General features: G+C 41.6%; 1 protein-coding gene across 3 annotated transcripts in view; it reads left to right on the top strand.

Annotated features, from left to right (window-relative positions):
• Positions 1-4331: 4331 nt before the first annotated feature.
• The window catches only part of FBN1 (fibrillin 1), a 256463-nt gene continuing 235830 nt past the window's right edge, over positions 4332-24964 (top strand). The window contains exons 1-2 of one of the 3 annotated variants that reach the window (XM_060005191.1): positions 4332-4358; positions 5541-5885. In XM_060005191.1, coding sequence (XP_059861174.1) covers positions 5722-5885 — 164 coding nt within the window. In that variant the 5' untranslated portion in view covers positions 4332-4358; positions 5541-5721. Of the gene's footprint in view, positions 4359-4615; positions 4912-5463; positions 5886-24964 lie in introns of those variants that run through there. The other 2 variants (XM_060005190.1, XM_060005189.1) reach the window with 2 other exon arrangements.

Here is a 24964-nt window from a genome sequence, read left to right as displayed (position 1 = left end):
AATAGGATGCAATGTAGGTTCGGATTGCAATGAAGCTCCAGGGGTGAAACCTTAGCTTCCCAGAAGACACCAGGGAAGTGTTATGGATACAGGGAATGGCTCCAGTGTACTGCAAACCAAGATCTTGAGTGAGATTTTATGGCAGATGGATGAGGCGATGAAATGAAAAGTACTTTTAACTTGTTGTCAAAAGCATGGTTTTGAATCCAGCCCTGACTCCAGTTCTAGTCCTATGAATTTAAACAAGTTTCTCAGTGTTTCCAAATGTGAGTTTATAAATCTATAAAACGGAGACAGAAATATTCTCCCTTAGAAGTTTGTATTAGTTATCTATTCCTGTGTAACAGACTATCCTAATAATTAAGTGGCTTAAAAGTATAGTGATACTGTATATTTATTCTGTGAATTCGCTGGGCAATTTTTCTGTTGATATGCTAGGATCACACATGTGGCTGCATTTAGTTGGTGGCTTGGTGAGGGTCTCAGAGTAGCTGGGACATACTTTTTCATCCTGAACTTCTGCAAGCCATGGCCATTTCAGGGCAGCATCTAAGAAGGTGAAGGAGGAAGCTGCAAGGTCTCTTAAGGCCTAGCCTTGGAAGTCACACAATGTCACTTCTATCATATTTCTATTGGTCACAGGAAGCCACAAGCTCAGATTCAAAAGGTTGGGAAGTAGACTCCAGTTCTTGATGAAAGATGATAAATACTTTGGCCTTATTTTTCAACCTCCTATAAAGTGCTGGTGAGGATTAAATGAGATTATCTATGTGAGGGTATTGTTTTTCTGCTATACGTATATATGGTTTTTGGTAGTGTCATATATGCATTATACTTTTGTAACTGCAAAATTCTACAACACTCAGTCAAAAGCTAGTTTTTGATGATATAGCTGGTTGTATTATAAATGATCTATTTACCACCATCAATGGATCAATGGAGGGAATTAGGACTACATGAGAGTCAAGTTAACTCATTTCATAAAGAAATGTTTTAGTTTGTGGTGAATGGCTTAGTATCTGATTTTAGAGTATGCTTCTTATGCTCTTGGAAATGGTTTATCTCAATAAATTATAAATATCTTCAAAAGTTCTTGAGATGGTATAGGGAACACATGGACATTTTTGTGTGTGTGTGTATCTGACAAACATATATGCTCCCGGTTTTTGGTAACAGTATTTCAGTCATTCTTTATAGAGTAACCCCTTTCCCATGACATGCATTATTATCGGGACCATCCATCAGGATGCTCCATCATTCTCTGGCCAGGACTGGGGGCTAGCTAGGCCAGTTGGACCCTAGCCTTTGAATCTGAACCCTGAGTGGGGTGGCAGAAGGACCAAATGATTGGAATCAATTCACCCCAATAGTATCACCCTGAAGAAGGTCTCCATGTGTTTCTGCTGCCTCTACCCAGACCTGCCTGCACTAGTCCCCATATAATTCCAACGTCAGGGTCAATGAGCCCTCTTCTAACCTGATAATACTTGAAGCAGTTTTTTTGCTTAAATTGTCTAGAGTTAGTTTTCTTGCTTGTAGATAGAGAACCCTGCTGACACATGTATTTATTCAGGGGATATAAAGTGATGAGAACGGTCTTGAAGCTAAAATATCAGAAGATTCCAACTGATAAAACAACAGCCAACAAACGAGTTATGTTTTGTAACAGTTTTTAGGACACTGTACACATTTCCTTGAATAAGGAATGTGACCTTGGCCTTAAGGATCCATAGTCCATCTAGGAAGAATAAGTACAGTGATTAAAAAAAGAGTTTAGCACAACAATATAATAAATATGCCAATTATCAGTGCCCAGCATAATGCTTGGCACAGAGTAAGCATACTACAATTGTGTATTACAATTAATATATTATTAAATCAGTGATTCAGGTAATAAGTACAATGAAGTTTGAACAAGAGAGAGATATCATGAGCAAAAAGTCCTCAGGAACAAGGAGGGATTTGAGCAGATTCTCTTAGGATGGGTGGAGTTTTTTGAAATGAAGAGGAGAAATAAGGGAATTCTAGCCCCGTGGACTTATTTTGCAAGGAGTACGATAAGTTTAAAGAGAGGTGGCTCCTGAATCATCTGACATCAAGAAAATCTTATTGCAAATACATAATTTTCTTTATTTGCTACTGAATTTTGGTACTGGTAGCACACTGCTCTAATATATGTCGATTGCCTAGACAATGGGTGTATTTCTTACATATTTGAAAGAAATCTCTTTCAGTAGTTATGTTTTCAACCCCTTCTCGCTCCAACACTCTAGTTAAACCATGAGACTTATTGCCTTAAGAGGGGAATATATGGCCTAGGACTCCCACCCAATATGAAGAGGAACTAGAAAGTCTCTCCTCTACTTGAGAAAGGGGTCAAGGAGAAAAGAGGAGAAAAAAAAGGGCTAAGGCCTGAAGCAAGCATTTAATCTAAATCTCCTTTAGAGGTGAAACCCTGGAAGGCAGTTTAGGGTAAGGTTAGGAGGTAATAGAGATGTTCAGAAATGTTGGAAGAGGGGACTTGCAGGGCACCAGTGTTCACTCTTTGCTTCGTGGGCAAAAGCCTTAGAAAAGCCCTATGTTCAGCTGCTGCTGTCCAACACGTCACTGAGGGAGGACTCTAAGAGAGAGTACAGAGTGTCTCACATGCTGCTGGAGTGTAGAGAAAGCAGGCAGTTTCCAGATTCCCCAGAGGGTGCAGAACTTTCCAGAAAACTGGTGGGCAGGGCAAGGCCTTTGTGGATCTCCAACAAAGCCCTGCTTCTCCTGAGCCATGGTCCCTTTGCCCAGATTCTTTTCCCAGTCTGAACACCACCCTTACCTCTCCCTACCTGGGGAGCTTTTAAAAATGCCTGTGTCAAGGCTCCACTCGAGACTATTTAAATCAGAACCTCCAGGGATTGAGTCCTGGTGTCAGATTTTTTTTTCAAGTTCCCAGGTCATTCTACTGTATAGCCTGGGTTGAGAACCACTGCCCTAAGTAATGTCTAGTCATGTGTTTGGATTTAAGTTAAACAACACTTCCTCAGGAAAGCCTTCTCTGGTCAGCCACAACCTAGGTCAAGTACTCCATTATATATCCTCCAAGCAAACAACCAGGACTTCTCCTTCTTGGCATTTAAAATTTGAGTCATCATTTGTCTCAAGTCTGCCTTTCCCTGTAGACTCTTATGTGAGGGGAGAAACATTTCTGCCTTGCTCACCCAGTAACTTGGTTCAACCACACACCAACTGGTACACAGTTTGTGTTCGGTAAATGCCTCTTGAACAGAGGCTTGCCTTTACTCAACCATGGGTGTGTGATCAAGGCTCCAATTCATGAATCTGGTAAGAGAATTTTTGCAGGTGAGGACTCAAACTAGACCGCATACTTATAGGGCTGTGACTTTACGTGGGCTCATATTTTTGAGAGTTTCACTGTTTTTATCTTCGAGATCATGGTGTCATAACAGTTCAGCAGGCTCATCATCACCATTGCAACCCTGTGTGGTCATTACTATTCCTGTCTTGCAACTGGAAAGAAGTTAAATAACTTGCCCAGGTCCCTATACACTATTGTCTGGGCACAAATAATCACAAATAAGGAAAACCCCTTTCAACAGGATTCCTGTTTGTGCTGCGCTCTTATTTCTGGCTTGACAGCTGGTGGCTACTACAGGGGGATTTTCTGGGGGGTCTCCAGTACCAGTGCCTAGGGCCCAGAGTGTGGCTTCCTGCCCTCCAACACCATTATAGGGTGCAGGCAACACGGGGCCTTATCTATATAAGGATACCATAAATACTATATTCTTCCAAGTCACTGTGCCCTGCTTGTCCTGGAGAGGCAGCCGTGTGTGTGTGTGTGTGTGTGTGTGTGTGTGTGTGTGTGTGTGTGTGTGAGGGAGAGGGAGAGGGAGACAGAGAATATGAATGTTTGGGGAGGTGAAATAGGGTCTAGGGTCTAGGGTCTAGGGTCGTCCAGGAGAAGCCCAATCTTAGCTGTGGGCTGGGGAAAAGGACCGCCCCTTCGCTGCCTCCATCCCAAACGCCAGGTTCCAATATTCACAGGCCTCTGGGTCGGAATCCCACTCAGACTCTTGGAGCATCTTGGGTTCAGCCTGGGTGACTTGAACCAAGGCTCAGAACCGCGCCTCGAGCGGGCTCTCGACGCGGGTGGCAGCGGCGGAGCCCCCTCCCCCGTTCGCACAGCAGCCCCGGCCGCCGCTGCGCCCCCGCCGCGCCCTGCCCCGGCCTCCGGGCCTCCGGCCTCCGCTCTGTGCCCAACCCGAGAGACGCAGTGAGGCGGCGCCGGGGAGACGCGGGCAACCGGGACGCGTCTCCTCTCTCGCCGGGGCCGCCGTCTCCAGCGCGCGTTCTAGGTACAGGTGGCACAGCCTTCCGCGCCCGCAGGGCTTCCCAGATCGCGGGGGAGGCTAATCTCGGGTCTAGACCTCCCAGCCGCACTGCGGGTGAAACCGCTACTCGACTTCTTCCCTCAACTCCTCACCCCAAAACGCGAAATCCCAGGCCGGGCAGGACCCGATCACCTCTGCCTCCTCCCACTGCGCTAATCCTGCGAGCGAGGGAGGCCCCCGCGCCGAGGCGGTGGCTGGCAAAGGGGAGTGGAAAGGAAGGATGGATGGGGCCGAGGGGTGGGGTGGTGATGAGGGGGATGTAGGAGGGGGTGTCATTTTCTTTTTCCTTTCTTTTTTTAAAAAAAGTATTTCTCTCGCGAGAAACCGCTGCGCAGACGATACTTGAAGAGGTGGGGAAAGGAGGGGGCCGCGGGAGCCGCGGCAGAGACTGTGGGTGCCGCAGGCGGACAGGCGGCCACAGCTGGGACAGCTGCGGACAGAGCGGGGCAAGGGCTGCCGCGGCCAGGACCGAGGAACAGCTGCCGCCGCCTCGGGAACCGGAGCCGCCACTTCTCCAGTGGGTGCAGCTGGGGTCCCGACTGGGGTCGGGCGGCCACCGGGGCTGGAGCTTCAGCCACGGAGGCTTTTGCGTTTGCGCCGCGCTGAGGGCAGGGACAGGGACTGGGGTGAGGGGCTGTCCCGGAACGTCCAGAGCTGGCGCTGGCCCTCCCCTGCCTGACAGCTTCCTGGGCCGGGGCTCCCGGTGCCGGGCTCGGCGTCAGATGCTCAGGGGGCGGTGGCAGTGCCCGGAGCCGGCCGGGGACGGCGCGGCGGGCTTCCAGCCCCGCGGCTTGGCGGAGAGGACAGGCTGGGGAGCTGGGGTGTCAGAGCGCGCATCGCGCGCAATTCGTGCTAGTAAAAAATAAACGCAGCGAGCTTGCCCCAGGGTTTAGAACTGCTCGGGACATGGGTACTTTGCGGCGCTTTTTTCAGGCGGCGCCCGGGAGGCCGAGGGGCTGGCTGGAGCCGCTGCCGCCGGGGGCCTGGGCTTTTCAGCCAGCTGTGGACCAAACGGTCTTCACTTACCCAAAGTAACTGCGCCACGCGCAGGCGGCGCGCGGGTTGGGCTCGGGAATGGGGACCCCGAGGCTTCAGCATCCCGAAGCCCTGAATGTCTCCCCCGCTTCGGCGATTTGTCTGTTGCAGCTGGCAGGGGCCGCCTGAAGTGGGAGCAGCGCCTGGAGAAGGCGGGAGGAGCCCGGCCCAGGGGACGGGCGGCGGGAGAGCGGGACCCCGGCGGCGCGGCGCGCTCCAGGGCGCAGCGGCGGCCCCGGACCGAGCCCGGGGCGCGGCGAGAGGCGGCGGGAGCCGGCGGCCGCTCGACATCATGCGGCGAGGGGGGCTGCTGGAGGTCGCCCTGGGATTTACCGTGCTCTTAGCTTCCTACACGAGCCATGGGGCGGACGCCAATTTGGAGGCTGGGAACGTGAAGGAAACCAGAGCCAGCCGGGCCAAGAGAAGAGGCGGTGGAGGACACGACGCGCTTAAAGGGTAATGGAACGGGCCAGCTCCTTTGGTGTGGGTGTCCCCTCCCTCTTCTCCCGAGTATCAAGATCCAGAGGAACTGACAGGGTCGATTCTCGACAGTAGAAGGATCCTTGACAAGACCTCCTGGGGGCACCTTAGAGATGCAAGGGTTATCCAGTTCTCGCCGCGTTTGTGGCTAAACCACCTTGCCTCTACGCTTTAAGGATTTCTGCCCCAGAGGAGAGGTCATGGCTAAAAGGAATCTTGGGCCATTGTCGAGGCTGATTTTGGGAGGCGAGAAGGGTTCTTTGAGGAAGAAGGGGAGGAGCTGCGACTGAGAAGAGGAGCAGCCCATCCTTTCTCTTCATACCAATTCCGTTTGTGTTTAGGGAAAGTACTTGCCTTGTGGGCATCTTTGTAGATGCTCTGTTTGTAAGGGAGCAAGGAAAGAAAGGGATTTCAGGGACAGACAGTCAGAGAAGACAAATAGTTAATGGTTGGTTCTCCTCTAAGTTATGCTTATTAAAATTAGGGACTGAATTTTCCTTTCAGATGTCTACACTGGAAGCAGAGCAGGGCAAGTGTTTCTGAGAAGTTGTTTTGCGGTTGTTAGAAGCTCTTTATTTCATCCGGGCAGTAATGCTGCTGTGGCTGGCCTTGAAGGAGTGTTTTTAACCTGTCGTGTGTGTTACTCAGATGCAACTGAGCATTTCACCACCTTCTTATGCCCCTATTACAGAAAATGTTTTAGCAGAAAATATTTAAATCAGGCAGGTTGACTCTATAAGGATTGCCAGTTCCCTGAATTGAAGAAGGGTGGGAGTACACTTCCCTTAAAATTGTTCAAATTGAAAATGAAGTATCTCTTTCTGAGAGTGTTTAAGTTCAAGCCTCCGGAGAAGCAGCAGGATGCATTATATATGATCCATTTTGTCTCCTTGGAGGATCCTGTAATGAGCCTAGACAGTAAATACACAGAGGTTTCTATCAAGTTCTTATGATTCTCATTGCTGCTCTTTTTTGAGTAGTGGTGTAGTTTGATTATATGACCCTGAGTGACCAAGTGATGGTGTCCACTTGGATATGTGGCTGGACATTTCACGTATTCTTTTTTGTTATGGGCTGTTTTTATTATATATATGTAGTGAAATTTGTGTTTGTATGGCCCAGGTATGGGAAGGAAAAAGTACAGTAAACTGAACGGACCAGTGTTTGAGCCCTGCTCTAGATCTGGGACGACATGGTTTTCAGAGCCAAGCACTTAGGCCGTGGTGGAATATGCATGGTTTTCTGACCCTAGGAAATAGTTATGATTAACTTAGTTCCATCTTGGCCTTTGTGGAAAATAAATCACGGATTCCAACAGTGCTGGAAAGGAAATTTGCTTATCATGTTAAGCCTGATACCGATCAGGCAGCAGACATGCCTTGCCCTGTGTGCACGGCCCATGGCCAGTTCAGTAGATGGACTGAAACTGATTTTCACCCTTTCTCAAAAGGACCTGATTTAGCCTAGCATTTTAACTTCAAAAAATATATTTCTGCCATATATATTAGCTTCATAGCTAAGCCTGATGGCATTGCTCCCACAGAGAGAGAGGAAGTAGGGGTTTAATTCTGTGGATGAAGGTCTGCAGGGAGACATTAGGCCTAGCCAGACATTTGTCTCGTCTCTATGTGCTATCACCAACCAGCGTGTTTCCTCGGGAGGCCCTAACTCAATGTGAAAACAGAAACTAAGCCTTACTTTGTTGCTTAACAGGCTGTCCCATGCTTTTACTCACACCAGCACTTAGTTCTTCTGGGTTTTACATTTTTTTAAGATTATAAAGAAACACTTCTCTGTGTTACAGTATTTGGTCACTAACGTGGACGTTACCTTATCGCAAACTCTTCATAAAGCCTTCCCCCAAACATGGTATTAATAGATCAGTAATTATGCGTGTTCCTAATTCTCATGTTATCTATGAGATTTTGCATACATATGAAAAGTTTAACAAATATAATTAACCTTTATAGCATAACAATGTATATTAATATGCTGTAATAATGAACCTTTATAATATAAAGGTCTTTATTTTTATAGTTCTTATGTTATCTAAAATGTTATTTGTATATAATATATGTATTATACATATACTTGGGGTAAAAAATAAAAATTTAAAAAGATATACAATCAAAAATATTTAATTGTACATACCTCTCAGATACCATTGTCTTATGTATTTTTCTAGAAATAGTATAATACATATCCACATATATATATAATATATATGTATATACACACACACAGATAGATATGTGTGTGTGTCCTTTTTAATGCATAGAATATACCATACATACTGTTCGAACCTTGCTTACTTTTATATATCTTCAGTGCATCCATCTATCAACTCATAGGGATCTATTTCGTGCATTCTCTTGGCGTATAGAATCCCATAATGTGGCTGGAACATTTCCCTAATGATGGCTCTTTAGATTATATGAAATTTTTTGCTGTTACCAACATTCTTCTACTTGCATGTGTGTGTACATGTGAATATTTATATGTAATACAAATTAATAAAGGAAAATAGAATTGCTGGATCAAAGGTTTACCCATAAGTTTTAAACAAATGCCAATTTTGATCTTAAATCTGAATAGCATTTGAGATGTATTCTCTCTGCTTATTGCTATTACAGTCTCACATGAATAAGTTTTTTAACCACACCGTGCTGTATAAATCATCAGGAAGAGCAGTTGTGTGTTCCATTTTTCCAGTTATTGCTTAAAACTTCTATTTTTGCGAGTTAAAATATTACCAGCTTCAGAACTAACCTCTCTGACTACAGTAAAACCTGTTTACCATTTTGATGCACAGTTTATGAAGTGAAAGTGATTTGTAACCCCTAAGTCCGCCTGATGCCCTGTTGGTGGCAGCAACTTTCAGCACCTCACTAATATTTCCTCTAGGTAAAAGGTACTTTAAACTCATCAGTGTCTTCCACGCATTGATCTGGGCTCTCCTACAAATTACTGCCTTCTTCTCTTTCTCTGATGTGACAGGTGACCACAGAATTTGTCTGGGTATTCTTCTTCGGATATGTATGCCTTTCCTGTCAGCTCCTTTGTGTCCCAGACAGGAACCTGCGTGGTTTTTCCCTCTTTGGGTGTGTAGTCCTAGCCTGTCTTTCTCTCTTCCCATCCTGTTGCAGGTGTTCTTTTTTTTTTTCCCTTCTCACGGGGCAGCAGAAGTTGTTCCACAGTGGAAATTTAAGCATCCTCAAGTTTCTTCCCAGCTTTCGCTGTGTTTTCTTAGAGTAAATCGCCAATTTCTGTTTTTACAGGAAATCCTTTTTTTAATGGAATGAGTGTGGTCCCCAGTCACTCTGAAAAAATTACATTTCTCTGTGTTTTGAAATGAGACTTTTGCAAGTTTCAAAAACGTTTTCAAGTAATAAATGTATAGTAGTTTTTGTTTGCCTGGGCACTGCTTAACATGTGTGAAATGACTTTATGAGAAATAATAAAATCCTAGCTTGTTTGAATTTTAGTTCAGAAGAATTTTTCTCAGCTAAATTCTTAACTTCTGTGATTAGGCAAAAAGTGTGGGAGACGATCTAATTTTAAAAAAACACATAACTCTACTTGAATAGCAGTACTTATGCACCATTTATTTATGTTTGCCTTATTGCTTTAGCTCCTAAATAAGGAAATATTACAGTTTCCCATCAAAGGGAAAAATTCTTTAGAGTGAAACCTCCTTTTCCCAAATCTCTGATAAGATGGACTGAGAACTTCTATGCTTATTGCCTGGCTTATAAGTGTATGAGACTGGTTGTATTTCACACAATTTGTCCCCTTGTGCGTGGTTCCTTTTGGTCTTTGTTTATTTGTTTATTTTTTTCCAGGGGTCTTGTTACCAGAAAAATATACATGGAACAGTTCATACACAGGATAGATTATGTGATGACAAACTCAGAGGGATTAATTACACAGATGTCTGTTATTAAAATAAAGACCTTTAGCAGGGCACACAGAAAAAGTTCTGTAGACTTCATAAAGTCCATTTTACTTTATAAAGAAGACTTTAAGACTTCATCCGAAGTCAGATAGGCTAATAATTAAATATGGGGAAAAACTCCTGCAGTGGTATGGTTTGTCATTTCATTTACTAAATAGATTAAGCTAAAATATTGCGAAAGCATTAAAAAAAGATATTCTTAAATAAAAGGTTTCAGCAATTCCGCATTTTAAACAAGAAGATGGAGACAAAATATTATTTATGGGATTTATTTTGTAACATTTAAGACATAGAGATTATTTATAAACATGCATAAGTTGTTGGTATCACAAATTAATTTAAACATATTGATACATCAAGTTATAGTGAAACGAGGTTAGGGATGATGGAAATGGCAGTACAGACATCCCTACAAGCTTATTTGGAATTTTCTAAAAAAATAGTGAAACATTCCTCCGTCTTCTTGTATAGCAGGTACTTTAAAAGATTATAGTATTATGCTACTGACTCTAGTCAGGCCAAATGCTGGACAAATTATTAGGATACTCACACATAATTTGTTTGCTTTTTCCTGCAATAAACCAAGCAATGAGCCTAACCAATTTCTGAATTTTAGCCTTAATTTTCAAGGTGAAAATAAGATTTAAAAACTGTTTTCTTGAAAGAGAAATAAACTGTATTAACAATTTCTTTGTGTCTAGAAACTAACCCAACAAATAGGCCTATTCTAGAACCTTAGAATTTTGTTCCATGAAATTTTTTAAGAAAACTGAAATCAGTAACGTATCAGGCCTGAGTTATATGGCAGGCATATGAGAGTTTAATATTTCAGGTTTGTTAAGCTTGATTTTCCCATTAGATTGTAAAATCATCAAAAGCAAGAATCCCGTCATAAGCGTTTTCACACTAACTTGTGGAAGCTGGGATTCAAAGAATTCATTAATTCAAGAAGCCTTGATTGAATGCTGCCTTGCTTTGTGGAATGCCAGAGACATATAGCACCCACAGCCTGGAGAGGCTTAATATTTGGTAGGAGAATCAGATGCATTACAAAAATCAGGAGGCAGCAGAAAGGTAGGAAAGGGCATGGGGTATAGGAGTAAGTAAAAAATAAATAATAATAACATTTGTAGCAGTGGTAGGTGACGATTAGATGACATTTAGGTACCAGGCACTTGTCTTAGTGTTTTACATATTATAGCTCATTCTATGCTCATAACATCTCTATAGGGTGAGTCCTTTTATTACCTTCCCTTTACAGCTGTGAGAGCTGAGATATGCAAAGGTTAAGTTTTAAAGACAAATTCTTAATATTAAATTTTCTTTCTCCATTAATTTTAGTTATGGGTTTGGTTTTCATTCCTCTGGACAAAAATGCAGTACTAAGACTTTGGTAAAATTCCACTTAGAATTCCTAATATTCCTTCATGCTAGTTCACAAATCCCAGGTATAGTTAATAATGTAGTAATATAATATTTTGTCACACAAGAAACTTTGATATTTCTGCAAAGGCACTGATAAAACACAGAAGGACTTACAGAATGTCTGAGCTGTGGGGTCTTTGGGTAGCACATGTATTTTTGTATTATACCTTGAACTTCTATTGAGTGTGGTAGGTAACCATCACAGGCACCCTCCGTCTGCATTGCCCATGGTTCCGAGCTGGAGACATTCCTCATTATGTCATTCAGAATCTCTTGCTCTCATGTTCCACGTGAGGAACTTCTTTCAGAATAGAGTTGCAAGAGATGTTTCTCTTTCCAGGGGAAACTGGTATGTGTCTTAAGTTCTCATCAATATGATGAGCTATTTAATTCTTTCTGTGTCATTTTTCACCTTGGTTGTATCCTATGGGAAAGAATAGCAAGCTCTGCTATATCACTCACTATTGCACTGTACATATATTATTCATTTAATACACAGCTCCTTTATGAGGAACATTCTACCTACTTGCCCATTTAACAGGTGAGGAAACTGAGGGATGCAGTTTTTCAGTAATTTTAGTTATTCCTCCAGGGACATAAACTAGTAAGAGATAGAGTTGGGGAATCTGGCTTCCTAGTGAGTGCTCTTAACCAATATATTTTAATGATTCTCAATTACAATAAATCCTATATGTGGTAACTTTCTTTCTTCCACATTCCTGATACCTTCACTTTGCCAGCATGTTCTACCATTGCTGTGGAGAAAGACTCAATGTTTATCAAAGGCAGATGCAGTCCTATGACTAGGGACGCATCATTGTGGGAATGAGATTTTTCAGAAAAGACTTCACAGTGAAAGTCTGTCAGGGGTTAGCAAACCGTGGACCAGACTGCCTGTTTTGTAAGAAAAATTGTATTGAAACAAAGCCATGCCCATTTGTTTATGCTTTACCTATGTCTGCTTTCACACATAGTTGCAGAGTGAGAGTAGTTGTGACAGACAGTAGGGCACCGCAAAACTGAATTATTTGCTGCTTGGCCCTTTACAGAAAAGGTTTGCTAATCTCTGGTCTATGTGATAAATAAGTGACTACTTAGTAAGGGAGTACTGAGAACTTCCTGAAGGCTCAGTTTTTGTTTGTTTTATCACTAGGTATACCTAGGAACTGGGCACATGGTAAGAATTCAGTAGACAATTTTTGAATGTCTGACCAATTTGATTGATTGACTGGGTAAGGTAAATTATATATATATTAGAGCTTGGAGGAAGTATAGGAGAGAAATAAGGAAAAATTTGAGTGAAAAAAGCATGAAACAAAAAGGATATAAGGTGTTTGGGATTGAAGGTCATTGAGTATGATGGGCAGGGTTTGCACTGCATGGCTTCGGGGGTTCATAGTGTTCATAGTGTAGCCTATGCAAGTAGTGCCCCCTGAAGGTGTGCAGCATGCAACCATGTGTGTCTGTCCATAGGTTGGGGTGGGAGAGGGACTAAAGGACACATGATGCTACTATCCGATTGTTGTGAAAGCTGAGGATGGTGAGCTAGTAAAGGATTCTAAGATGGGAACATGATCCGATCTCTGCCACGCTGGCCAACGTGTCAAAGGAATATGGTTTAGTGAGTAGGGAGACTAGAGGCAGGGAGATTTGTGAGGCTAATATAGGAGTCGAGTCATGGCGAGAGTGGGTGATGGCCAGAGCAACAGCAGTGGAGGGGGTGAAGAGGAGGCTCGAGTGGCAGCATGAGCAGTACTTGACCACTTGGTTGTGACAGGCAAAGGCGAGGAGGCACCTGGGTACTCCCACGTCCATCTACATTGAAACTTATTATATGTAAAAACATTATAGCATCATTAATGAGAAACTGAAGAGAGACAAAGTCATTCCTAGTCCCTCTGCTACAAGGAAACAAGCTATTTTTGTTTGTGAGTGTTTTGGTTATCTTATTGCTATGTAACAAATTACCCCAAATTTAGTGGCTTAAAGCAACAATAATTTTATTATTTCTTATGATTCTGGAGGGCAGGAATTTGGACAGGACACAGTGGGGAATCTTGTCTCTGCTTTCCACAATGTCTGTTGGGTCTAGAATGAGTAAGATGACTTCTCCACGTGTGTTTCTTGTTCTGTGATCATGGACTGGCACCTGCAGCCCTGTTTACTTTGGTGTGGTTGATCCAAATGGATGGACAGAGGAAGGGACTAAAGGAAGCAAAGAGCCACTTGTCTGGCTCTGCTGGGGGTCTTACAGGTTTTAAAGCTATCTCCTATGTGATCTCCTGCCTAGGCCTGCCCCTGGGGATGGGGCCACTGAGTGTGTTTTTGCAAATGGGGAAACTGAGCCCCAGGTGCAGCTACCAGGCCTTGTTCAGGGTAAGTGTCTGTTAGGGCTGGATCTTGAACAATAGCCTCTTCATCTCTGGTCACATGTTTTAACCCCATCTGTTGTCCACAGACTGAGTTGAATGGCTAAGAGCTGGCTGGAAGGGCTTAAGTGGGTTCACATGTTATCAGGGTTGGCTGGGTTTCTTGGTTCTCCTGCATATAGTCTCAGATTGTCTCCCTTTCCATATGGACCATCCAGCAGCATAGCCAGACTTTTTACAAGGCAGCTCAGGATACCAAGAAAACAAAAGTGGAAGCTACCAGACTTTCTTCAGACAGCCTGGTCCGAAATTCCATGCAAGTCACAGACCTTGCTCAGGTTCAAGGGCATGGACTAACGAGCTCTGCCTCTTGATGCAGGTGAGGAGTAGCCTATGTCTGCAGGGAGGGGAGGAATTTGGGGCAGCCTCTTTGGAGATTAGCTACCACAGTGAGGCAGCGGGTGTTTGAGAAGGATAATAAGATGTTTCAATTCTAACTTGATCGAGTCTGATTGACTTAGTTTCCCATTGAAGAGGCTTCATTGTATTTTGCTTACTGCAACCTCAGAATGCAAAACGCTACATGAATAATGTATCTCTGTGATCTTTTAGATTAATGTTAGGGGCATTGTCCTTAGTTTGCATTTAAAGAACTCACAAACCCCAGGAATAAAATCATAGTTCCTAAAAAACTGGCAAATTTTGTTTTTCCAAATAAAAGAATTATAAAACTCCTAACTTTCCGCCCATTTCCTTTAGCCTCTAAGAAACTCAGGGACAAATTTAATGCACAGTCACTTAATTTTATTAATTTAGGTATCTGACATGTTTTACATTCCTTCTACGTGGGATTTGACTTTCAATTTCTATCAATAGCCCCATTTCTATATATCTGTCGGTATAGTATACCTCAGAAACATTTTTTTTCTGCAATCAGGGATTATAATTAGTAAATAAAGATAGATGTGCAATTGTCATTAGAACTGGTATTGTAGTGAGCCGAACTAGATTATTTTTTGCGTAAATGGAGTAGCCACATTGTTAATAGAATAAAATTGGGTTAGGAATACAGTCGTTTGGATTGTAGACCCAAAGCTCTATTACATCAAATCCTAGTTTTAAGTTCTTGTGACTTACCACTTTCTCAAGTGGCTTTTTTTTGGTTGAAGTTATCACTGAGTCTATTTATTCAGCCTCCTCAGAGCGGAAGGGAGAGAGGAAAATTCGCTATCTCCACCATTCCCAGCCAAAGATGTATTCCAGACGGCAAGCAGGCTCAGAGCGGGGGAACTGTGCCGTTAGACAAGTGATTTGGTTCAGTGTTTTGAAGGGTTGTGAATTCCTAGACCATCAGTCATACTTACATTCAAATATAAGTATCCAAACACATCTAAGTCCAAATATAGTACAACCATTCTATGATGTTGGTGTCGGGAGGCAAGATTTATGTCGGCTCTATGGACGCATTATGTCTGCTGTTAAGTTCATGGTTTTGAACTGAAGTGTAGTAAAATCTCTGTTAATAAAGAGATGTATTCCAGAGACAGGCTTTTGTTTTGTTTTGTTTTGTTTTTCTGTTTCTTCTCCTTTTCCTTCGTCCTCTTCCTCTTTTTCTTCTTCTTTCTCGTTGCCATTTTCTCCTCCTTTTTCTTTTTCTTTTTCATCATTGTCATCTCATCTTCTTTTTCTTCTTCTTCTTTAACTTCCTAAGCTGAGCTACAAATAAAATAGGGATAATAAGAATATCAAATAAGGGTTAAACATTAAGAAAAAGAAATTCTAAATAAAATGTTCATTTTTACTTGGGGGTCTTGGGGTGTTCAAAAAGAAAACCAGAGGTAAGGTTTTTGTTAGGGGAGGGAAGGAGAAAGATTGAGGGAGGCAGGAGGAGAGAGTTTGGAGAAAGTTCTAGAGTGGAGTCCCATCAGCCAGTGGACCTGGGCTGGACAGAGAAGATGCTGGTGTCTGACAGATACTGATGAAAACCACCTCATTCCTGGCCACGTTGGTACCAGGCTCTTCAGGAGACCAGGGGCTTATGGAGGAGAGGCAGGATATGAAAGAAGGATGCTTGGATGTCAGAAAAGATTCCTATAAAAACATTTAGAGGAATATAATGGAAAAGCAGGTTAATCCACCATTTATTATGAACCTGCGTATATGGTACCATGTTGTTGGGCGCATCCCCTCTCCTCATGGATAATGGTTTTTTCCTACCGTTTCCCCTGTCCATTTGGTGCCAATTTATGAGATCGTGTAGTCAGACCCTCATAGGTTGGTGCCTTTGATGAGTAACTTTTAAAGACGCTTCTTGTTTGTAGATGTTGTTTTTTCATGACTCCAGTCTACCTCCATAGTCAGGCCATCCATCTTTATAAAACTATTACAAAATGGTTATAGTGGCAAAGACTTTAGAAATTTATAGATGCTGAAACTGAGGCCCAGAGAAAGTTCGTTAGAAAGTGCTCAGGGTTCTTATTTTCTTCTCCACTTCCTAGGTGTGGAAGCTGAGCCACACGGTGGCAAAGGCGGATTTAAGTAGAAGTGTGTTATCGGGTAGGAGATCACGCCTCCTAGTTGTCTTCTTCCCCTAGAAAGGGTGACGGATATCTGCAAGTCCTCAGCTGTGCTGCCAATAAGCAAACGCCCTACGTCATGTGGGCATGAACATTTTTCTTGTTCTTGTTTATCTGGCCTTAGGCAGTGCGATCAGTCTCTCAGTGGGCAACCCTGATGGCAGGCTGCGCACTGGAGTTTTAGTTCCACAGTTCTACCTTGCTGTCAGCGGAAGCCTCCAGATTAGGTGGGGTTGAGTGGGATGGGGCTTTTTAAGGGAGGTGATTGCTAGGGAGCGGGGTAGGGAGGGGGTGGGAGAAAGAGAAGTGGGAGTCTTCTCTGGGAGTCTTATGGGTAACTCCCTCCATCCCCACACTCACACTAATAATTAGCAATTAAAGCATCAGATGTCCTAGGATGAACCATGGCAGTTCTAGGTCTGTAAGCTCAGACTCTTTATCTTATAAGTTGCTGACTCAGCTGTCTACACTACCAATTTATAAATTTAGATTCCAAGCAAGAAGCATGCCAGTGAAGAAAAAAAATCTTAAATTCTTGTCTTCTGTATCATCTATCCCACCAATTTTATAGAACACTTGCCTACTTCAAGTGACAACTATTTATTGAGCATCAGCTATGTTTGAATTGGACCTAATGCTGAATTCTCAGAATGAACACCCTGTCTCAAGCCTGTTGATATTATTATCTTCTTCCACGGATTCTAGGCAGAACTACATGTGGACTCTCTTTCTCTCCCTTTACTGATGGGGTTAATGTCTGAGCTGATGTGAACAAGTGCCTTTCCGGGAAGGATTTGATATACGACCTTCAAGTCGGCACCTAGTTTTTAGTCTTTCATGGACTGCTGCTGCTTCACACCCCAGAGTTTAGGCCACTGACCTCAAGTTTGCAAATTTTATATCCCATTACCACCCTGTGAGCTCTGTATCCCCCAGGGCCACATAGTTGATGTTTTAGCTGGAATCTGAGAAAGTGTCTGCACATTCCCTGAAGAGTTGGCTAGGAGTGATTTGGCAGTTCAGCCATAAAAACCCAGAGCTAGTGGCTGGGGTATATGTTATAATTACCTCACACTGTTTCCTATTTGAGCCTGGTTGTGGGTAGCTGGGTAGAGTGGTATTGCTTGTGGGATTATATTTGAAAGGACCAAGGAGTCATTTTCAGTGAACACTAATAACCATTGGCTGTGTTTTCAGGGAGGCTTGGAAGTGTGGATACAGAAATGCCTGGGGTCAAATCGTGGCTCCACCACCTACTAGGAAGGAATCTCAGACAAGTGCCTTGACCTGTCTGAGCCTCAGTTTCCTCAGCTGTAAAATGAGATTATAATACTCACCCCTCTGAGTTGTCCCAAGATTTAATGAGATAATACATTTCAAGTTCCTGGTACAGGGCCTGATGCATTTATCTAAAGTTAGATGATCATTAATATCTGGATACCACAGTCTCCACTTTCTCATCTTGGAGCTAATTACTTTCAGAAGCATAGGAAGCGAACTTGAACTTCAAAAATTTTTAAATTATAATCTTAATGGAAACTTCCTTTGTCTGTGGAGATCTGGTTATACATACCTGAAGGCGACGTATGGATAAGGTTTTTATTTTTTCAATTTCCCCTTCCCCCAAATTATTCCTTATTAATATTGCCCCCCCCACTGCCCCGCCAATGCTCTCAAAGAAGTTTGCATTTTTTTACTGGCAGATCTGGCAAACGGTCTTGTCTCCTTCCTGATGAACACTTTCTTTTTCAAGAACCTTTGTGAAAGGAATTTAGATTTTAGGAAATGGAAGCAGTGGCCTGAAAACCACTTTCTTTGGCAGTATTGCAAAGAGATGCCCTGAGAGTTGGGACTGTTTTGTGGTCACATGGTTGGCCGTTTTGGAAATGTGCTTTAATTGCCTTATCAGAGTAAAGATTTGGTTATGATTGGGTAGACAAGATGACCACTGGTAATTCCAAGTCATACTACCTTTCAGCTTATGATCTCAGAGATAAAGAGAGAAACTCTTTCCCAGCGTTCACACATCAGATCTCACTGAGAACTCTGGCACTGCTCCTGTCACGTGCCCATCACTGTGACCAAAGAAATTGGGCACTTGGGCTGTCCAGGACTGAGGGATGTGGAATGGGTTCCTCTTAGGAAAGAGGAGTTCAGGTAGCAAAAAAGAGGAAGGATGCTGAGTGGGAAACACGACACATCTGCCTCTGGACCAAGAAAGCTCCCTTTTCCACAGACCCAGTACTCCATCTCGCTCCGTCGTTGCTGTTCTCTCTAGGCGCCTTGTGGACAGGCCTTTCTTGTGTGATTTGGGGCCAGGCTGACTCAGATTAGCCGCCCCTGAGAAGAGCCATGGCCTTCACTTTCCAACTGAGCATTCCCTTCCTTTGGCTTCATGCCTTGTAGCAACGTAATGCTCAGTCAGTACAAAGGGATTCTTATTTGTTGTTTTTCTTCTGTGCCCTGTTTCTTTTGAGAAATTGAAAATCTTTTCAGTTTTTTCATTTTCTTTTAATGATTCCCATTTTGATTTTAATGAGAGTTGGCTTTGAAGAGATCTTAAACTATTGAACATCTGGGAAAGTGGACCAAAACATACATTATCTTAATTTAGACAAAGCTTTGATAGAATTCCTATACCCTGCACCCTTATACACCAACCTCTGTTTAACTGATTGACAATAAGCTCTAAGAAGTTGCGGTTGCTTCACATTTATTCACAGCCTATAAAAATAAGACTGCTTTAAATAAGGAATAGTTTAAACAGATAATAGTTATTTTTCTGCTTGTCATTAAACATGTTCAAATTACCTAATATCTCTCATTCCCTTGGGGTAAATCACACAACCACCAATACCATCGAAGTTTATAAAAAAGCAAAAATATAGATACAAACAAACAAACAAATACCAGGTACTTTCTCTACTCTGCCAACTTCCCAGGAAATAAATAAACCTCAAATAACAAAATAAGCTTTCCTTTTTAAACTTTTGAAAACCTTTTAAGAATTTTACAAGAATATGCACGCCAGGTTTTCCTACTTCTTCTTCTTCTTTTTTTTTTTTTTTTGTCAGCAATTCTGACTTATTATATTGTTGAACATTTGGCAGAATTCTAGACAACATGTCTAATTTGACCTTGGATTGACCCAACTGCTCATATGCATTTGGGGCCCCTCCTTGAAAATAAGTTGACACATTGTCACACATCGAAGAATCAGAAAACATAACAGGCTTCCTTGCTAAATTATTTCCTCCTTTTGTTTCCTATTTCCCATGACTATAAGAATTCTTGCATTTGTGAACATGTCAGCCCTCTTATGGACCGGATACAAATCAGTACCTTTCCCCTCAAACTCTTTTATTAACTGATAGATGTATGTTTGTCATAAAGAAAGATACGGTGTCCTTATGAAAATGAATCATGTCAGAAAGCAGTTCAATGCCCAAGGGAACCCATTCCCTGGGCTGATACGCTTAACTATTTGCACAAGGGTGATTAAGTCATTTGTTCTTGGATTCCTCATCTAATGAACATGAACCTTATTTGAGTAGCCGCATATGTGAGATTCACAGAAGCATTTTGGTTAGTTCTTACCACTTGCTTAAGATGGTAAACATGGTGGGATTGGACTGTTATTATATCTAAATGGGGATCCCCATCCTGCTCAAGAATGTTGAGTGGTATAGCAGATAGAAACGGTTGTTATATGAATGAAAAAAAAAAAGCAGAAGTGTGGTGTCATGATATGTAGGAGAGTATGGCTATAGGATGAACTAGGCCAGATGCTGCTGCAAAGTTGTTGTTTTCTAACTTTTTAATATGGAAAATTTCAAATATATACAAAACTAGAGAGAGTACTACAATGAAGCTCCAACTTCAGCAGTTATCAATGAATGGTCAATCTTATTTTACCTACTTCTCTTCCCTGCCACAGATTATTTTAAAGTAAATCCCTGAAAAATAATTTAATTAGCAAACATTTCATTATGCATCTGTAAATGGCAAGGACTCTTTAAGAAACAAATATAATGATAACTAATAAGAACCTGCTGTATAAAAAAGTAAATAAAATAAAATTCAAAAAAAAGAAACAAACATAATACTATCACATTTAAAATTAGCATTACTTTAAAAAATATCAAATATCTAGTGAGTATTTGATAATATTATTTTGATATTTGCTAATATATAAATTTGATTAGTATTATCATATTTCCCTGATTAGGTTATAAATGTATTTTTTTATAGTTCATTCAAATCAGGATCCAAATTAAGTCCATATTTTGTAATTGGTTGATAAATCTCCTAAATATTTTAAAATATATAGATTGTCCCTCTGTCATTTTTTTCCTTGTAATTTATTTATTGAAGAAATTGGTTCATGCTGTATATCACTTCTATGCGGAATGTAAAAAAGCTGAACTTAGAAACAAAGAGTAGAGTGGTGGTTTCCAGGGTCTGGAGGGTGGGGGAAATGGGGAGAGATTGGTCAGAGGGTTACAAACTTCTAGTTATAAGATGAAAAAGCTTTGAGCATTTAAGGTGCAGCTTGTTGAGTATAGCTAGCAATATTGTATTAAATACTTGGAAGTTGCTAAGAGAGGAGATCTTAAATGTTCTCACCACACACACACACACACACACACACACACACACACACTAGTAATTATGTAACCAAGTGCAGGTGTTAGCTAATGCTTTGGTGGTAATCATTTTGCAATATATAAATGTATCAAATTGTCATGTTGTATACTTTAAACTTATACAATATTATGTGTCAATTATATCTAATAAAGCTGGGGAAAAAAATAAAAAGAAATTGGTTCATGACCTATAGGGCAGTGTTACTTAAAATGCCAGTCCATTAGATGCTTGTTTTCAGTCTGTGATGAGATGAGGAGCATGTGTCAGAATATAAATGCAGTATGTCATTAAGCACGCTATTTAGCTGAGCTGATATCTTTTCATAGCAAGACTTTCTAGATGAAGGAAGCAGTGAGATGACTTAGATTCAAGCTTAAGCTCCTTATCTCATTATAGATTAGTAATGTATAGTGTGTGGACCGGCACTGGCCTGTCCTTGGACCACACTTGGGGTACACAGCTGCAGGGTTTCTTACAGTCTGTTGATAACTGCTTCCCAGTGGTGGTGGTGCTTATTGTGTTCCTCTGTTCCCTGTATTTGCTGTGACTTGCTAGCCAGAGCTAGAAGCTTGATTCAATTCAGAATCAACTTTTTGGCAAGAAGACTTTATAAGTGGTGTTTGTACTTCCATTTGGAGGCATATCATGTCTGCTAGTCTCTCTTTTTGTGACGTTAGCAGCCATTGAGGATCATTGTCGAGGTCCATTAATTTATTAGGGTAGCAGAATGGGAATATTTGAATTCTGTCATTTCTTATTGGTTTATTAGTACTGGAAAGTTTTACATCTAGTTTTAAACTTATGCTCGATGCCTCACAGCCAGCAATGTCTGCAATGCTGTCAGACATGCTTTTTCTGCACTTGTCTAAACTGACCCATGACTTTGACAGTTGTGGAAGGATTATTCAATATCTAATGCTAGGCATAGCAATTATGAGGTGTAACACTGTGGAAAATTTACACAGAAGGAGCCAGGCACTTGAGAGGGCGGACAAGGAAGGATATAATTCTGCAAGGGTTCATTCCTCTCCTGTCAGCCCATGATCTTTTGTGCGAGTCAAGACGGAGACTTGAGTCTCCATGACTCAAGTATTGAGTAGGAGTTTACACTGCATTGAGTAGGAGTTTCAGGCAAGGGGTTATAAAAAGTTGGTGAGATTTTGGACAATGAGTGGAAAGAAGATGTTTGCAGATATTTTAACGTTCAGAAGGGAATGTTTGTACCCTCATTTCAGCATTGTTTTCTCAGGAATGCTCTTTTTATTTAAGAAATAGGAGCTTTTAACTATACTTATTGTGGCAATCATTTTATAATATATGTAAGTCAGATAATTATACTATACTTTAAGCTTATGCAGTGCCGTATGTCAATTATATCTCAATAAAACTGGAAAAAGCAATCAAAAATAGATAGGAGCTAATACTAATAAGCTTTAGTGATTCAAATGAAAGATTCTGAAAAACACTGGTATACCCAGATCCCCTTGGGAAAGGTATAAAGGGATTAGAGCTGCTCCAGTAGCTTCACTCTGAGTGTTTGTGGGGGCTAGTGTGTGTGTGTGTGCGCGCGCGCATGTGCGCGTGCTCGCACTAGCATACAAGCTGCACTTCCCGTGTGTTGCATGTCAGTGAAAGATGTATGCCATTCTTCGGGGCCTGACATATTTCTGCTACCTGGTGTCAAACTCCCTGGGAAACTGATTTTAAAACAGAAGCTTTGTCTTTGGGAGCTGCTGTAGAGAAGATCTGGAAACCGTTTAGGTATGTTAGGAGGTAGAATGGGATAGATGTGCCAGCAGCAGCTCCTTCTCAGAGGTTGTCACTACGTGCAAGTGTCGGCTAGTATTTAGCACCCACTCTGCTTGATGATGAAACACCAATGCTGTCACACCTTCTCCAGAGCCCAAAAGGTATTGAGAAGACACTGCTGGCATCACTCAGGCGGAGAGGGATATCTTTCGGATCGGATTTCAGGGAAGAGCTGTGCTGGCGTTTGGGATGAGAGTTGCCACTTTCTCCATGTAATGGACAGCGTGCCAGCAGCCTCTGAATTAAGTCATAGAGACGTGAATCTGGAGAGTTTTTTAGAACATCATCTGGGTCACCCTGGCCTTTGTGCCGCTTATTGTCTTCCTAAGCCAGGTCAGATAGTGCCTGCATGACCTGATGGTTTTGCTTGAAGCTACTTTTCAAAAGACAAGATGTAGCTGTGTTCAAGTGTATACACAGAACACATTCCAGTAGCAGCTATGAGTAAGTGTTGAATTATCCACATTTTGAATCTCTACATTGCTCCCCATCCACCACTCCCCCAAACACTGCACATGTTAAGAGCTGAGAGATATTTTTTACCAGAGGGAACAGGGCAGGATATTCACCATGTAGAAACTTTCAGAAACAGAAGTACCAGTCTGTAGGAGTGAATGTTCCTAAAAATGTATTCCTGGGCTTCCCTGGTGGCACAGTGGTTGAGAGTCCACCTGCCGATGCAGGGTTTGTGCCCCGGTCCGGGAAGATCCCACATGCCGCGGAGCGGCTGGGCCCGTGAGCCATGACTGCTGGGCCTGCGCGTCCAGGACCTGTGCTCCGCAACGGGAGAGGCCACAACAGTGAGAGGCCACAACAGTGAGAGGCCCGCGTACCGCAAAAAAAAAAAAATGTATTCCTTTTACCATTGCTTTCCTTTTCCAATATACTTTGTGAGTTCTGCTTAAAATTTTTGTTTTTGCAGACTTAAGAAAAGAAAACCAGAGCACAAAAAATTATGCACAAATGAGTTTATATAAAGGAACACATTCTCTTTGGGGTATTTATGGAAACATCTTTTCCAATCTCTAAAAATCTTTAGTACTAGCCTTGGAATGTTTTATTAATAAATTCTTTTGGTTTTTAATTAGTGATTTATGACATGTTTCCATTGTGTAGCCTTTGAATAATTACTTCACTTCCCTGACTCTTAGGTTCCTCATCTGAAAATGAGCACAGCAATGCATATTCTTGATAGGATTTTGGGGAAGAGTCACACAATCATTTTGTAAATTATAAAGCTCTCTAAACATTGCTAATTATTATTTTTATTCTACATGGTGATTTCATATGGACTAGATAAATTCCTGATTCAGTCAGGTTCCCTCAAATTTAAATTAGACTGTTTTTATTAAAATTGTTCCAATATCCAAAAGTTTAAAAATAAATGCTTACAACCTTACCTCAATTGAAAAGCTTAAAAAAAAAAAACTTCGTCAAGTTCTTAATTCCTAATATTGTGAATTGTTAATTTCTATGAAATAATCTCAACTATGGCATGCCATTAACTAGCTTCCTCTGCCTTTTTAGAAACTTAAACTCTATCAATGATTTATTGTCCTTTTTTTTTTGTTGTTCCTTAGCAACAATGTTGCCTCTGTTCTGATAATAAGGTTTCCTAGAGAAATGTTTTTAAAAGACCCATTGCCGGTTGACACTTGTGAAATAAGAGTTTGAGATACAAGATCTCCAAAGCTTTGAAACTGTAAAATATTTCTAAATGATCCATCAGAAACATGGAAAAATTTTACTGTCATACCCCATGAATTCCATTTATGTGTGTCTTTTGTTATGTATTTGATTTTTCATTTTAATTTTTTAAACTTAAAAACGTGGATGAAATGACATTGATTTCTTATTAGAAATTATCTTTTTCATCCCTTTATTTTATTATTTAATTTCTTATAAACATATTTATCTTTTTGTTAAATGAAATCCTCACCACTCTGACAGAATTCTGTCTAACTTAGGTTGTCTTAATTGGAAGTACATTTGAAATCCTAAACCTTCATTTACCATTTAAGATGCAGGTATTGTGTGAGGTGCTGGGCTTGTAAAGATAAATCTGAACTTTCTGTCTTTAAAGAGCTCACATTCTAAAAGAGAGGGTAATTACTCAGTTCCAGGGGATCTGAAACGCTCACATAACTTGAATACAAGAGGGAAGCCACTAAATACAGTTCAAAACTGACCTGCTCCCTTGCTTCATTTGGAAGCTACTCTTTTTGGAAATGGCTCATTGAACCCTTTGGTCTGTGAACTAGTCCTGGGTCCTGA

The sequence above is a fragment of the Delphinus delphis genome, chromosome 2, assembly GCF_949987515.2.
Source record: "Delphinus delphis chromosome 2, mDelDel1.2, whole genome shotgun sequence".
NCBI lineage: Eukaryota > Metazoa > Chordata > Mammalia > Artiodactyla > Delphinidae > Delphinus > Delphinus delphis.
This window is presented reverse-complemented; position numbering and strand designations above follow the sequence as displayed.